Source organism: Pipistrellus hanaki, assembly GCF_964339955.1.
Source record: "Pipistrellus hanaki genome assembly, chromosome: 9".
Taxonomy (NCBI): domain Eukaryota; kingdom Metazoa; phylum Chordata; class Mammalia; order Chiroptera; family Vespertilionidae; genus Pipistrellus; species Pipistrellus hanaki.
The window spans coordinates 79,535,496-79,551,423 of NC_140511.1; the positions used below are offsets into that span (position 1 = coordinate 79,535,496).

Here is a 15,928-nt window from a genome sequence, read left to right on the forward strand (position 1 = left end):
GCTGACGCCTGCCTGCCTCAGCAAGTCCGCTCAGCCCCTCGGAGGCAGGACATCAGGGGCCACTGAATCCTTGGTCTGAGCCCCCAGGGAGGGTTCACGCAGCTCTGCTGCTCAGTGGTGGGGCCCCACCAGCCGCCCTCCCCTCACTCCTGGGAACTGGGGCAGCAATGCCTCCAAGTAGGTTGGTGTGAGGGTCAGCGAACTCAGCTGGGGCCCAGGGCCAACCAGCTGGGTGATTCCCACTTACTCTGTTACCCCGGGCAACAACTTACCTGGAGTCTTGGTGCTATCTACAAAATGGGAGGTGTGACCTCAGACTTCTGGGGCTGTTATATAGCGTAGTTGAGAACATCCTTTCATTACTTCAATAAACACATATATGTGTGTGTTACCATATATATACAAATAGAAGGGTGTGCTGAGATCAGGGAGTTACTTTAAGTTACTCTAATGTTAAAAAATATCAAGAAATATGGGGCCTAACCGGTTTTGCTCAGTGGTAGAGCATCGGCTGCGGACTGAAGGGTCCCAGGTTCGATTCCGGTCAAGGGCATGTACCTTGGTTGTGGGCACATCCCCAATAGGGGGTGTGCAGGAGGCAGCTGATCAATGTTTCTCATCGATGTTTCTAACTATTCCCCCTCCCTCTCTATAAAAAATAAAAATATAAAAAAAGGAACCTTCATTTAAAAGAAATATGGGGAGAGGGAACTAGCAAGATGTTGATAGTTATTGAAGATGGTAATGGCCACAATGGGTTCATTACCCCATTATGAGAGTTTTAAAATTTCCATTATAAAACTTTGTTTCAAGAGAGCTAAAACATGTTGGCTTAGCAACAGAAATATGTACATATGTTCAGCCAAAGACACAAATAAGAATGTTCAGAACAGGACTATTTATAACTGTCCCAAACTGGCAACCCAAATGTCCATCAACAGTAGAGGGATAAGTGGTGGATATTCAGATCTAGACTTTTTAAGAACCACCCCCAATTAGCATCATCATTCATGAACTTGCTCCTTGTTCCTTCTTGCTCTTCAGCTCTCTCCTCGGGGGTCCTCTTCCTTTCTGAAGTTCACCTTCCATAGTCTCTTCCGTCAAACAGACAAACTCTCACCTGCCACTGCCTGAGTGTCTTCGCCTTGGCACAGGACGGGGCGGCTGGCCTCGCTCACAGGGCCGTAGTGACTCACAGTGGCTCCCCTCGGCCATTTCTCAGGCTCGAACACCCTAAGAAGATGGAGCTGGCCTCACCTAGGGCCTCCGCTCTAGCAGGCTGGGTCCCAGCCAGTCCGGCAACACCCCTTCCCTGACTCTTGAGGCACCAGCTCCTGCCATCAGGCGATTCTGGTCCCAAAATCCCTTAGCAGGCCCTGTACCTTCTAGTCTTTTTTTTTTTTTTTTTAATATATTTTATTGATTTTTTTTTTTTTTTTTTTTTACAGAGAGGGATAGAGAGTTAGGAACATCTATCAGCTGCCTCTTGCACACCCCCTACTTGGGATGTGCCCGCAACCAAGGTACATGATGCCCTTGACTGGAATCGAACCTGGGACCTTTCAGTCCGCAGACCGACGCTCTGTCCATTGAGCCAAACCGGTTTTGGCTCTTCTAATCTTAACAAACCACATGACCTTCCCTTCCTCGGACCCCTGACCTTTCTGTCCTCTGGGCAGCTGCTCTAGAGGACACGTAGAGAAGCCAGTTTCCCTCGGTACCAATATATGCACTGTCTTGGGGAGCAGGGAAGAGACTGGAGGGGTCCCCCAAAAGTGTGTCAGCTGTGGACAGAAAGGGGACCAAAAACGGGGAGGACCTCACTACTGAGGCCTCCTCTCACAAAGCTACCGTGGCCACAGGTAATACATAGGATTGATAAGACACCCTGATCGCCAAAATGCTAAATTATGGGACCTGCATGAAAGAGGAAGGCACTTGAAAGTTCACAGATGAGCCGAAACCGGTTTGGCTCAGGGGATAGAGCATCAGTCTGCAGACTGAAGAGTCCCAGGTTCGATTCCGGTCAAGGGCATGTACATTGGTTGCAGGCACATCCCCGGTGGGGGGTGTGCAAGAGGCGGCTGGTCGATGTTTCTCTCTCATCGACGTTTCTAACTCTCTCCCTCTCCCTCTCTGTAAAAAATCAATAAGATATATTTAAAAAATAAATAAAAGGTACGAACCATTTAAAAAAAAGAAAAAAAGTTCACAGATGAAACAAAAATAGGTGAGTCCGAAAGCGTCAGCCGTTTCTAGGAGAACTATAGAAATAGAGGGGCGAGGAGGTCCCTGGGGAGAGGACCCCTTCAGTTCAAGTTCAGAGGTCTCAGCCCCTCCGCCCACTCCCAGCGCCCCACAGCTGCTGAGCCCCGTGCTGTGTTCTGGAGCAGCGTCTGGTGGTGGTGAGGTCCGCACAGCCATGGACACCTGGTCTGGGACTTGAAACCGGAAAGACTGGGGCAGCTCCCACGGATCTCCAAGAGCCCTGAGCACGCTGCCTGTGTGCCTGGGGGAGGGCTGAGGCCTGGTACGTGGATCCCGGTGTGGCTGTGGAACTTGGCTGCCAGCGGAGGACCAGCACCATTTGGACCGGGGCCTCGGGTCGGACAGACTGCTGCGGCGCAGGGACCCAGGGACAGCTGCTGAGGTTCAGCCTGAGCGTGCTTACTGTGACCCCTGCTGGTAGCTTCTAGAATGCTGACTGATCATGGAGCAGGAATGACTGCTCCTCCTCGCACCTGCCCAAGTCATGCAGCGGGACCACTCCAGGAGAGGGAGCTTCCCCGAGGAATAGGAGAACGGACCAGCACCACTCCATGCTCACCCTGGATGGCCAGTAACAGGTTTCTGGAACTTGGCGCCTCCCCGGGAACCAGCAGGGTGACAGGGGGAGCGGGTACCTGGGCGCCATCGGCTAGCAGCAGTGACTGGAAAAGCCTGCCACCACTGCTCTCTGGAGACAGCGCCAGCCTTGCTAATGCTTTGTTCCCGCGTCCCAGGCAGGGCAGGCCACGTGCCTTACAGCTTCCACAGGGACTCGGCGTCTCTTGTAACAACGGGAGCCACTGCTGGTGCCCTGACCTTCCATGACGTTAATGACAATGACTGGTTCCTACCGAGGAAAACACGGCCAAGCTTACAGACAATGCCCAAAATGCCACACAGTGGGCAACAAAGGAAAACTTACAGCTCTAAGTATATTTAAAAAAGACTGAAATTAAATCAGCAAAACATACAACTCAGAAACTAAGAGTCAGAAAATAAACCCAAAGAAACAGGAAAAGGCCAATAAAGTAAGCATTTTGCGAAGCTAGTCAAAGGAAAATACACAAAAAAATTACAAGGCAAAGATCCACCCCTAAAATAAGGGCACCAAGTGCAGATGTTTTATAAATAAATTTTATCAAATTGTGAAGAAACAAGTAATTCCTTTTCTATAAATTCAAACCTGAAAAAGATTAAATGTTCCTAAACCAGTTCTACACGATTGCATGATTGTTATCAAATGGGATAGGGAGCTCAGATCATTATGACAAAGTGAGCCCCGGTTGGTGTGGCTCGGTTGGGCATCGCCCTGTGCACTGAAGGGTCCCTGGTTCTATTCCAGGTCAGGGCACATGCCCAGGCTGTGGGCTCAATCCCCAGTAGGGGGCGTGCAGGAGGCAGTGGATCGATGTTCTGCTGTTTCCCTCTCATATCAGTGTTCTCTACCTCTCCCTTCCTCTGTCTCTAAAAATAAAAATTAAAAAAGTGAAATTTGCCTGAAAGGTATAAAAATCCTAACTAAATACGATAAAATCAAGCAGGGTTGTGAGAATGGTTCCATATTAGGAAACCTATTAATGAAAATTAATACAGTAAAGCAAAACCTTTTGATTATCTCAGTAGATGTGGAAATTCATCACGATATGTTAAGAAAAACCCCTCAGTAAGCTAGAACAGGAGATACCTCCAGCCTAATGAAGGTTATCTATGAGAAACCTAAAGGAAGAAAACATGAGAACGACTCCTGCTAAGAGACAAACAAATAAGGGTGCCACTCAACACTATACTGGAGGTCCTGGCCTCTATAACTCAAGAAATGAGCATCAAGGATCAGATAAACCTACTCCAGTCCATTTTACTCTTTAGTCAGAAAGTGGAGAGAATCAGAATTCATTTAGATCAATGAGGTGAGCCCACAAAGATGGACAGCTTTCTTACACGCCAGTGACGGTTACAATGTAATTGTAAAAGATCCATTCATACACGCCAGTGACGGTTACAATGTAATTGTAAAAGATCCATTCATAACAACAAATAACTCTCAGATTCCTGAGACTAAGCTGAACTGGACACATTAGAGACCCACATGAAAATAGCACTTTACAAAAGGACAAACAACCTCATTTTTGGATAAGAAGATTCAAAAGTCTTAAGATAGTACTTTCCTCCAAATCCAACCATGAGATTTAAATCCATGTCAATGAAAATCTCAACAGGACTTTTAAATGAAAACTGACAATCCATTCTAAAGTTCTTATGTCAGAAAAGACATGAAAATGTGAAATGTTCCAGGAACAGCAGGGCAGAGTGAGGGAGCTGTATCAATCATGCTATAAAGTGTGGTAAACAGGACAGATTAGAAATTCAAATGGATCCACATATATGCAGGAATATAATTTATTTTAAAAGGTATTCTAAAGCAACGAGGGAAGAATGAGCCATTCCATAAATGACACAGGGACAAGTGGCCACATCTTTAGGGAAAAAAGTTAGCTATCTCCCATAAAACACAAACTTCAAACGAATTTGCCTCTACCTCATCTGATGTTTACTTTCTGTTTATATATATACATTTTCTCATTCTTTTTTTAAAAACATATTTTTATTCATTTCAGAGAAGGGAGAGGGAGATAGAAACATCAATGATGAGAATCATTGATTGCTGCCCCCTGCATGCCCCACACTGGGGATCGAGCCCACAACTCAGGCATGTGTCCTTGACTGGAATCTAACCTGGGACCCTTAAGTCCACAGACTGATGCTCTACCCGCTGAGTCAAACCAACTAGGGCTCTCTCTCTATATATATACACATATACACATATGTATTTGTGTGTACACATACACACAAATACATGTGTATATGTTTAAAGCCATACTAAGCAACATAATAGAAAGTGAGAAGAGCAGATACATGTGGAAAGGTTGAAGTCCCATTGAATTCCAATGGGAAGTAAAAAGATAGGAAGATCCATGAAGACATTGCAGGTTTGGTAATGGGGAAGTGTGAATTCTCACCAATGGCCTACTACAATATTTCTTACTTTCTTAAAAAAGGAAAAAGATGTGTGTGTATACTGGTGGCCTGGTGCACAGATTTGTGCGGATTGAAAGGACATTAATTAGAATATGTTAATATTACTACTAACTTACTAGAGGCCAGATGCAGGAAGATTCATACAAGAATGGGCCTGCCTTCCCCTGGCTGCCGGCACCATCTTGGCTCTGGCCAGAGCTGCCTTTCCGCCTTCCCACGCTGCCCGAGGCCAGGGGCACCTGGGGCAGTGTGGAACACCTGCGCCCCAGCAGCTCGCACCTGCATGTGCTAATTAACCCATCTTTGTTGGGTTAATTTGCATAATCACTCCTGATTGGCGCAAAGGTATAGTCAATTTACATCTTACTCTTTTATTAGTGTAGATTTCTCCGGTGCATCACCCAAGAACCCCTGCTGCCAAGTTACTGCAGGTCAGCAACTCCTGCGTTGAGCGTCTGCCCCTGGTGGTCAGTGCATGTCATACCTATTGGTGAGATGGTCGCTTAGCCTTTTATATGTATAGATACAGATAGTTTTATTGATTTTTAGAAAGAGGGGAGAAGAGAAACATCCATGTGAGAAACATGGATCTGTTGCCCTCCACATATCCTGACTAGGGATCAACCTGCCACCTGAATACATTTCCTGATCAAGAATTCAGCCCTAACCAGTTTGGCTCAATGGATAGAGCATCGGCCTGTGGACTGAAAGGACCCAGGTTTGATTCTGGTCAAGGGCATGTACTTTGGTTGCTGGCACATTCCCAGTAGGAGGTGTGCAGGGGACAGCTGCTTGATGTTTCTCTCTCATCTCATTGATGTTTCTAACTCTCTAAGCCTCTCCCTTCCTCTCTGTAAAAAAATCAATGGAATGCATTTTAAAAAAAACTCAATCCGACACCTTTTGGTGTATCCAACCAGCTGAGCCACACCAGTCAGGGTGGCCTACTATTTCCTAGTGAATAAGCTGTGGAAGCTAGCAGGGGAGGGGAAAAAGGTAGACAAGATAAGAAGTTTCAAAACACACCCCAGAGTTGATCTGCTAGGCAGTGCTGAGGGTTCATCTGAGGTTTAGAATGATAAACTTTAAGTAAAACAAGTGAGCCCAGTTGGTGGTTTTCTCAAATAGTTACAGGCACAGAGGTGAATGATTGGGTTGGCTGGGGTTAGGTTTTAGTAGCTGAATACAGTGGAGGAAGACAAGAGGTGGAGGGTGTGGGCCATGGACTCCAAGTTGCAGAAGGAGGAAAGTGAAAGGAGAAATGGTGAGAATGTGGTGGGGCTGGAGGATAAAGAATTTTTGCAGAGGGGGTAGTTGAGCAAGTAAACAAGAAAGCCAGAAGGCGGTGATTATACAGGTATTTGACTTCTAAAGTAGTTACAATTCCTACTGATCAGGGGCACAGGGGGTAGAGATGTAGGCAGCAGGCCGGGAATAGAAGACCCGAATTAGTGATGGGGATTATCAAGGAACTAAAGAGCCACAGTGCTGAACAGGCCCACCACGGGATGTAGAAAATGACTAAGCAAAGCTCTAAGCCAGGAGATTAACTTTCTGGTCTGCAGAGACTACAAGGTCAATGCCAGCAATGAGGAGGAGTAACATATAGCCAGAGGTTAAAAAAAAACAGAGAGGTAAGTGGGATATGTTTTACAGGAGGGCTGAGGAGTGATGGTCTAAGTTGCTAGGAGGGTCCAGCAACCAGGGATGCACACAGCAGCGTGGAGGTGGGCACTCCTGCAGTCACGGTGACTAGAATTGCAGGGAAGTCAGCTTACGAGGTACTATGAAATTCGTCCTGAGTGTTTCTTAGAGGCAACGGGGACTAGGTCCTATGGCTGTGATCCTGACAGCCTGAATCAGTACTGGTTGAGAGCAGGCAGTAAAGTGGGACTGTTCCCTCTTACAAAGTACATGCAAGGAGGAATGCACAGGGCCTGGCGCTTACTAAGTGCCCAATGAGAGAGGGGGGGAGGGAGGGAGAGGGAAAGAGAGAGAGAACGAACCTTAGTTTCCTCCTCAATTTCAAATCATTCAAAATGTCCAGCCTTTCCCTAGTTCCTGCCCATGAGACCTCTACCAAGGAGCAATTTTTAACTGATTCACAGCTCCCTCTCCCTCCAGAGAGCCACTCGGACACTGGCACAAGTCACCACCCGCCAGGGGTTTAATTCTCCTGAGTCAGCAGGTCGGTTCAGAGAGGAGCCCGCCTGTCCCCATGGGGGGATCTGCAGAGCACCCGGAATTGTCCGAGGTCGGAGAGGAGCCAGGACTTGTCTCTGAGCAAGAGGAGAAGCGGGTCCAGGAGCCTCAGGCCGTCTCCTCCTCCTCGCTCTCCTCCTCGCTCTCGTGATACTGTCTGCGATTGGTGTTAACAAAGAGGTCAGAGTCATCTTCCGAGCTGGACTCTTCTCCCGACGACTGGGGCTCCGCTGGGAGTTCTGGCTGAGTTGGTCTTCACGGGGGAAAAGGATAGAGTTAGCCCAATGCCTTCTGGGAAAGCAACATCTGCAAACAAGGAGCCCCACAGAAAGGAGGGCCCTCTGGGCTCAGCGAGTCAGGGAGCAGAGCAAACGGCAGGAAAGCTGGGCCAACGAAAGCAGGTTAAAGACAACCCCTCTCACACGTTTACCAGAGCCACTGGTCTTAATTGTAATTATTCTCCTTACTAACACGCAATGGACCCACACTGCATACAAAGTACTACCCTGAGCAATTTTATAAGCATCAGCTCCTTTAATCCTCCCAAGGCTATTTTATAGGTGAGGAAATTTAGGCTTTAGAGATGACGTAATTGCTTAAAGTCCCCAATTTTTAAGTGGCAAAGCCAGGATGTTAACCCACAGAATTTAACCACAGATGTACACCCACGTATTTAGGAGCTCTCACGAGGGAGAAAGACAGGCTCTATTTCCCCAGGACACTAAAGCTTGAACCCCTTTTTTCCGTCTTCTCAACCCTAAGGCTGGAACCTCACCTGTTCCTGCTGCTGCTGTGTTTCTCAGCCACCTCAAAGGCCTCAGGCCTGTATCAGGAGAAAAGCCAGGGTCAGAAGAACAGAGAAATCTCTCACCATAAGAGCTGTCCCTGCCTGGATGCTATGATCTATCCTCCCCTAATTTCACAGCTAAGGAGTCAATCCCGCCCAACCCCCCAAATCTTACAGCCAACGGCCAAGGGGACCGCCTACCAGAGCCCATCCTTCTTCAGAGAGCGCACATGGTCTTTGCAGAGCACAAAGGAGATCTCGGCCTTCACCTTTTCCCCCTCCTCAATGGGGTCCACGATGAGAAAGTCCCCTGGAGGCAGAGGGGCACCGTCAGTCCAGCTTGCAGCGGCGGAAGCCAAGGCCACAGGAAGTGGTTCTCACTCCCAGAGAGCTGGCCCTCTCACCTCTCTTGATCCAGATGTTCTTGCGGTATTTGGAGGGCATGCTTACCAGGAAGCGCTGCCCCTGGGCGGTCTCCACTTCGTGCAGATTGTTCCCTGGGGTCCTGAGTACCTGGTCCAGGAGACCAAGAACCTCATCAGCCAGCTCAAAGGCCCACTGAGCTGGCTGTCTTCTCCCCCAGCCCAGGGCGCCAACAGGAGCGGAGGGGTCGGGGCAGAGCAGCTATGCCCAGTGCTACTCACCCTCACGATCTGCTGCTGGTCAGAGGGCACCATATGCTCCCCCAGCACCTCCTTCACCACGTGCTTCCTCTTGGTGGCCTGCGACATGCTGGTCCTGTCCCAGGGCGGTGAGGCGCAGAGGCTGTCCACCTCTCCCGAGCCTCCTGATGGCGAGATCAGGACCCGGGACTGCTTTGGAGATGGGGAGGGGCCTCTGACTGAGGAGGGACCGTGTACTCGTCAAGAACGCGGGCTCTGAAGTCTAACTGCTTGAATTGGGATCTTACTTCTGACTATTTCCTGTGAACAAACAAAGGGGTCGTATGGACAGTGAAGGTGATCTGATAATGAAGTCCTAACTGGGCAAGTCATGGTGGCTAGTCATGCCCCAATAAGTTTTTTACTTATTTATTTATTTTAGAGAGAGTGAAGGAAGAGGGAAATAAATGTAGGTTTGTTGTTCTACTTAGTTGTGTGTTTATCGGTTCCCTCTTGTATGTGCCCTGACCGGAGATCAAACCCACTATCTTGGTGTGTCCGAACGACACTCTGACCAACTGGACTACCCGGCCAGGGCCCAGGCCTAGAACTTCTTTAACGAAAGGTTTTTACGTCACGACCCTCAGGAGAGCATATAATCATACTAACTATCCTGGAACCCAACCCCCACCTAGCTTTCTCCCACCCTTTTGTAATCTCCCTTAGTTCCATCCTTCAGTTCAAATTTATAAATGAAAACTGCAAAACTATTCATCTCCGGAGGGTTTAAGATCTTGCTCCCTGGCACATGTTGTCAGTTTGGCTCAAATAAACTCATAAAAATTCTCCACAGGTTTGGAAGTTTTTAGGTTGACAATCCTTACTGTTCAATTCTCTAGGCTTCGGGGGGGAAAAAATAGCTAACCCAGGGCATTTATTAGGATGAGAGGATGTAAGCAAAGGACTCAGAACAGTGTATGGCACATAAAAACAACTCATGTTATCATAAGTACTGGCATAATCATAAAAACTAAATAAATCATTCTGGCCATCGCTCGGGAAGAGATAAACGAAACTGTATCTTCCTCAAGATGCTGGTCCATCCCAGTGCAGCACAGCCACACAACACAGAGGCTCAATATCTCAACACAATCCAGGCAGAGGCCAGTGAGGAGAGCACCGCCAAGGCCCAAGCCAGGAACTGGCTTCATTAAAGGGCGAGGTCAGCAGTATCGGGCCAGGGCATCTGCTCTATTTCTGACTTGCGATCGGAGATGACAAGGACTGGCACCACCAGGTTGACAAAGGAAAACTCCCAAGTGCTACTTCTGGCTGTAGTTTTCTGCCTCCCGCCCCTACCCCGGAGGAAAGACGCCGAGAGAGAGCGAGACCCACAGCTACCTTCTGGCCCTCTCCTCCCAGGGCGCCGCCGGAGCGATCCCGTCCTCCAGGCTGGACGCTGGGAGCGGCTGGTCCACGACTCACTTCGCAGCCGAGCCAGCGAAAGCACAGAAAATGAACTCGCCGGTGCGCAAGGCGGTGGAGTTCGCTTGGACCCAGGTCTCCAGCGTGTCGGGTTCCTGCCCGGCTCCTAAAAGCCCGACACGGTTCGGCGGGAGTCGGACCCTTCCGAGAACAGTACTTCCGGCGCTCTGCCGGAAGCCTCCAGCCACCTCCTCCCTCCCCGTCCGACCCTCTATCTCTTCCGGCCGCCAAGTGGGCCGACGCTAGGTCCTTGAGTTCCTGGTGCCGTGCAGCCGGGAAAAGAAGTTTTCTTCCCCAGGCCTCCGCTCCGAGACCGGAAATGCTGCCGGAGAAGAGAAATCAGACGAGGCAGCCCGGCTTCCCGCGAGCCGACCGAAAAGGAGCGTCCGCTAAGGTTGCCGTGGAGGTCCAGAGCGCCTCAACTCTATGGCTCTACGCAGCTAGAAGCGCCAAATTTAGTTTTTTTAAGGCGGCTCTTGAGGCGACCCGGAAGCGGAAGTGGGGGAAAGTTCTAGTGGGTTGAGGTATCGGCGGGAGCTGCCGGCGGCGGGAGGAGCCGTTACGGGAGCTGGGACTGCCGGTGAGCGCCCGCCGCGGAGCAGGGCCCGGTCTGGGAGCCGGAGGTGCACGGAGAGGGAGGAGGGAGGACGGGGGCGCCGGCGGCGCGGCCGGTCGGAGCCCGCGCCCTTGGAGAGGCCGGGCGGCGGGAGCGGGCGGCGCGTGGGCGCGGCGGCGCGTGGAGGGGCGGGGCGGCGCGCTGGGGGCGGGGCCGGGGCCGGCGTGGACCGGCGGGCGGGAGCCGGGGCGCGCTCCGCCGGCGCCGCTGCCACCCGTGAGCCCCGGGGCGGCGGTGGCGGGGGGGCCCTTTGTTGCTCCTCCCGCCCGGTGGCCGCTCCGGGCAGCAGCGCCTTCCTTTCCCAGCCAAGGTCACAGAGGGAGTGACGCCCTCCGCGAGCCCCGGCCCCGCGTGCGCCACCTGAGCGGGCGGATCGTCTTTCCTCCGGGCAGTACACAGCGCCTTCCCCCGGGAGTGAAGAGATTTCTCTCTCTCGAATAGTGGGGGAAACTTTTTGGACCTTTTTTTTTTCTTCTTCTTTAAAAAAAAAAAATTTTACTGACTTTTTACAGAAATAGTTAGAAACACCTTTGAGAGAGAAACACCCATCAGCTGCCTCCTGCACACCCCTTACTAGGGATATGCCCGCAACCAAGGTACATGCCCTTGACCGGGAATCGAACCTGGGACCTTTCAGTCCGCAGGCTGATGCTCTATCCACTGAGCAACACCGGTTTCGGCATGGACCTCTCAGTTTTCTCCGTGAAATGAAGGGAATCAGTAAGCCACCATGATGGCTGGGTTCACGTTCTCTGAATATGAGACCTGGGCCATTGGGCCTTTGGGCGTTTCCGGGTTTTCAGCCCTAACCTACCTTTTCTTGGGGTTCCCAGATCAACCCTGATCAAGATGACAACCTCCCAAAAGCACCGAGACTTCGTGGCCGAGCCCATGGGGGAAAAGCCAGTGGGCAGCCTGGCGGGGATCGGTGAAGTCCTGGGCAAGAAGCTGGAGGAGAGGGGCTTTGACAAGGTGTGGGAGGCTGCGTGCAGCTGGGGAGGGTGGGAGAGCCGGTGGCGGGCTGCAGCGCTGCCTGGTGGTTTGGGAGTGAGGGGAGGGGTTTGCCTGTTGGGGTGGGCAGTGGTGTACAGTCTGAGGAGATAGCCAGAGCCTGCCCTTCCTCCTGGGCCAGTGTCGGCAAACTGCGGCTCCCGAGCCACATGCGGCTCTTTGGCCCCCCCGGGTGTTTAGCGAAGGTCAGCTTAGGAGTACCCTAATTAAGTTAATAACAATGCACCTACGTATATAGTTTAAGTTTAACAAATTTGGCTCTCAAAAGAAAGTTCATTTGTTGTCCTGTTGATATTTGGCTCTGTTGACTAATGAGTTTGCCGACCGCTGTCCTAGGCTCGTGGGGTTTGAATGCACGGCCGTGGCGCCGTTGTAGTCTCACAGGTCACTGAGCCACCCGCCCTTTACCGTGCCGTCTGCAGGCCTACGTGGTCCTGGGCCAGTTCCTGGTGCTGAAGAAGGACGAAGACCTGTTCCGGGAGTGGCTGAAGGACACGTGTGGCGCCAACGCCAAGCAGTCCCGGGACTGCTTCGGGTGCCTGCGCGAGTGGTGCGACGCCTTCTTGTGATGCTCTCTGGGGAGCCCCCGCCCTGGCCCCCGCCTCGAGTCTCCAGAGTCTGCAGCTGAGTGGGGGTGCTCCCTGTCCTCTACCAAGGAAACGATTGCCGTCTGCTCACCACCAATGGCCTCCGGGTCTCCGGGGGAGTTCTCTGCCCTCACCATTTCAACTTTTTTGGAATTCTCACTCTTGCATGCATCTCCCTTCTCCTTCCCGCCAGTTTCAGGTCAACAACCAGCTTTTCTGAGTGGATTTCTGGCCCCTACCCTCACCCCTGGTCTGTTTAATGACGTTTGGCTTCTCTTTTGGCAAAACCGTCACTGTCCGTATAAAGTTTTTTAAATCAATAAAGTCAGTGGCCTTCCAGTACTGGGCTTTGTGGTGTGAAAAGCAGTGGGCTGGGATCGCCACCTTCCCAGGGACTGATCAGGCCTGCCGTGCTTATCAGTGCACATCGAAACCGGCCCTTCCTCCTCACTCCCAGGACAGCCACCCAGGCACGCAGGCCTCGGACAGGTGCGCTGAGTGTCTCAATCCCTGGTGACGTGGGGGAGTGTGGGTTGTTCCCTTCCTGGATCCAGATGGGCTGTGTGTTCCAAATGTCAGTTGAGTCAACAGCTGGGCTAGGCAGCACCGGGTGGAAAGGTCTGTGGGCGTCAGAGGTATCAGGAAGAGGGGGAACCGATACGGGCAAAAGTTCACCTGCCTCCTGGCCTGGGGAGCAGCGGGCAGGGCCCTTGCCGGCTGCCCTGCTCCCTGAGGGAGGCAGGAAGACCAGGGGCATCGCAGCTGGGCGGGCGAGGGAACTGCCCTCTGGTGCATTTCCATCCTGTTCCTGACCACTGAGCCAGGCCCGCGGCTAGGGTTTTGGCAACCACTTTTTTCTTCCACTATTTTCTCTTACGGATGGGGAACCAGGCTCAGAGAGACTGACATGTTCCTGGACTTACTGGTAGGAAGTACCCAGACTGGCCCTCCGAACAGTTTGGAACCCCATGTGCCAGAGCCCTATGTTCCTCGGCCTCTCTGAGCCTCAGTTTCCCCGCGTGGAAATGAGATTGTTGTAACGATCAGGTGGAGTGCTAGCTGTGCAGTGCCCAGCCCTGCTGGGCTCGCAGTGAACAGGAGGAACTGCTCGCTCACAATTTCCCTCTGGGTTGCTGTCAGGTTCTTGAGTCTCAGTGCAGAAGTGAGCACTGCACTCATTGCGAGGTCAGGCAGGGGGAGGTCATTGGGAAGAGAAGCTTGTGCGGAGGAGAGGAGAGCTCCCAGCGGGCTGCTTGCGGGTGGCGATGTAGGGGCCTGGCGTGGGTGAGGCGCGGGAGTGAGGGCGAGGCAGCTGTCCACATTGTCCTCCGGCAGCGGCGGACTCCAAGGCCGGCACAGGCATTTCCGTGCGCAGTGGACCGCTCACGGGGCCTATGAAATAATGCTTATGCAGATGTCCTAGTTACCGTTTGACAAATATGATGTTAAAAGCGGATGTTACAGCACTTGATACTGAGTTATCCGTGGCCTAGCCTTGTTTTGTATCAGGCTCGTGGTGTGACAGCTGGTCGAAGAAGTGCAGTATTCAAAAAGCCAGGAGCATCTTCCGCGCAGTGTGCAGACATGTTCTGAATTATATCTCAGGGCACTGACGGGGAGAAGCCCACTACTTTATCACTGTACATTCTTTCCTGGAAGGGTGTGGTTAGGTCCGTTTGAACTACAGAATTTTACCGAAAGCAAGGAGTAATGGGCCTCTAAAATGAGTTCTTTTGGTCAAAATGGAGTCCAGATGTTACCCCCTCTGCTGTCACAAGCGGACTTACAGTGTGGTCAGGAGAGACTGACAGATATTAAATACCAAAATAGGGATAATAAAAGATTTTCATGATCTCAGGGAAAATTTAAGAACAAGTTGATCAGTTCAACTCCATTAATAGAAACAGTTCATCTAAAATACTGTGAACAGTGAAGGGAAGACTCACCCGAGTGGAAAAGGTATTTGCAGCACATAAACCACAAAGGGCTGTATCCGGGGCACAGAGCTGCAGCGAAGAAACAGCAATGGCCCAGCCAGCGTGGCTCAGTGGTCAGCACCAACCTGTGAACCAGGAGGTCACAGTTCGATTCCTGGTCCGGGCACAGGCCTGCGTTGCAGGCTTGATCCCCAGTGGGGGGCATGCAGGAGGCAGCCCATCGATGATTCTCATCATTGATGTTCTATCTTTGCCTCTCCCTCCCTCTCTGGAATCAATAAAAGTATATTGAAGGGCAGCCCTGAGGGATACCCAGATGATGAATAAGCCTGTGGAAAGGTGTTTACACTTGGGATTAGAAATACGAGTGAGATGCAATGGTGCTAAACTGGATCAGCAAAAATTGTGGTCGGACATTACCGAGTGCTGATGAGAAGGGAACAGCGAACTGATGCTGAGCTGGTGGGAACGTGAAGACAGTTGGGGAGAAGACGGGAGTTTTCTAGTAAAACTGGAAACCCACCTAGGGTCCAACATTCCACTCCGGGGCTGTGACCTGGACTCCCACACCTTTTGTGTCTAATGGCCCCCGACTGGTGGTCAGTGCCGCGAACGTGAACTCGCTGTGTACGAGGGTAGACGTTCCCAAGCAAACAGTGGCCACATCAAGTCATGCGATTCCATTTTTGTAAAGTAAGTTCTTGCTTGGGAGTCTGCCTAGGTGGTAAAACTCGAAAAAGCTTATCGCAAAAATCAACAGTGACCGCCCTTGGGGGCAGGGGGAGGGCGATGAAAGGCCAGCCTGGGCGGCGGCGGTGTCCATTTCCGACCTCTGTGGTGGTGATACGGCACGGACTCCTTTGTCAGCGCGATCAGATACGCTGTGTGCTTTTCCGTATGTAGCCACACCGCAGAGTAGTAGAATAAAGGGGAAACAAGTACAGACCCGGATAGAGCGACACGGCGTAGCTGGAGCTGGTGGTCAGTAGGGGTGAGGGTTCGGTGCAGGGCGGGCTCTGGGAAGTGAGTGGCCCCTTGGAAGGTCACCAGGCGGCCAGAGCCGGGCCGGCTGTGTTACAGGCCATCGGGAGGGGCCGGCTGACGCCCAGAAGGGTGATGTGGGCTGTCCCGGCAGTTCCCGGCCGCGCTGGGTGTCTGCTGTTTTCCTGGGTGCGTCCGGGACCCCGACCCCCGTGCTGTGAGGCTGCCACACAGGCCCGGTGTGCCCCGCAGGGCCTCAGCCCCCCGCCTCCGCCCAGGCTGCCGGAGCGCTGGGTGATGGAGGCGGCTCTTCCTTCACCACAGCCTGCCCAGGTCCTTCCCGCGCTGTGGCCGGTTTTGCCGCCCGTGGCTCTGGCTGGGGCCTCAGCAGAAATCTGGGGGTGCTGCCTGCTCTG

The 15,928-nt window shown here is 51.8% G+C and overlaps 2 protein-coding genes across 5 annotated transcripts; one reads left to right on the forward strand and one right to left on the reverse strand.

Moving 5' to 3' along the window:
- Window positions 1–4,859: 4,859 nt before the first annotated feature.
- EIF1AD (eukaryotic translation initiation factor 1A domain containing) lies at window positions 4,860–10,720 on the reverse strand. 2 transcript variants are annotated; one of them, XM_084894812.1, is made up of 6 exons: window positions 10,297–10,720; window positions 8,938–9,216; window positions 8,698–8,806; window positions 8,495–8,603; window positions 8,282–8,329; window positions 4,860–7,759 (listed from the first exon to the last, which is right to left on the reverse strand). In XM_084894812.1, exons 2-6 carry the CDS (start codon window positions 9,022–9,024, stop codon window positions 7,615–7,617), a joined length of 498 nt encoding a protein of 165 aa, XP_084750938.1. In that variant the 5' UTR covers window positions 9,025–9,216; window positions 10,297–10,720; the 3' UTR covers window positions 4,860–7,614. The 2 variants fall into 2 exon arrangements, with proteins under 2 accessions (XP_084750938.1, XP_084750939.1); XM_084894813.1 differs by having other exon boundaries at window positions 6,408–7,759; window positions 8,938–9,080; window positions 10,297–10,532.
- A 114-nt stretch (window positions 10,721–10,834) lies between these two features.
- On the forward strand, window positions 10,835–12,933 carry BANF1 (barrier to autointegration nuclear assembly factor 1). 3 transcript variants are annotated; one of them, XM_084894814.1, is made up of 3 exons: window positions 10,835–10,960; window positions 11,830–11,968; window positions 12,430–12,933. In XM_084894814.1, exons 2-3 carry the CDS (start codon window positions 11,846–11,848, stop codon window positions 12,574–12,576), a joined length of 270 nt encoding a protein of 89 aa, XP_084750940.1. In that variant the 5' UTR covers window positions 10,835–10,960; window positions 11,830–11,845; the 3' UTR covers window positions 12,577–12,933. The 3 variants fall into 3 exon arrangements, with proteins under 3 accessions (XP_084750940.1, XP_084750942.1, XP_084750941.1); XM_084894816.1 differs by lacking the exon at window positions 10,835–10,960 and adding an exon at window positions 10,979–11,003; XM_084894815.1 differs by lacking the exon at window positions 10,835–10,960 and adding an exon at window positions 11,161–11,592.
- The last annotated feature ends 2,995 nt before the right edge of the window (window positions 12,934–15,928 follow it).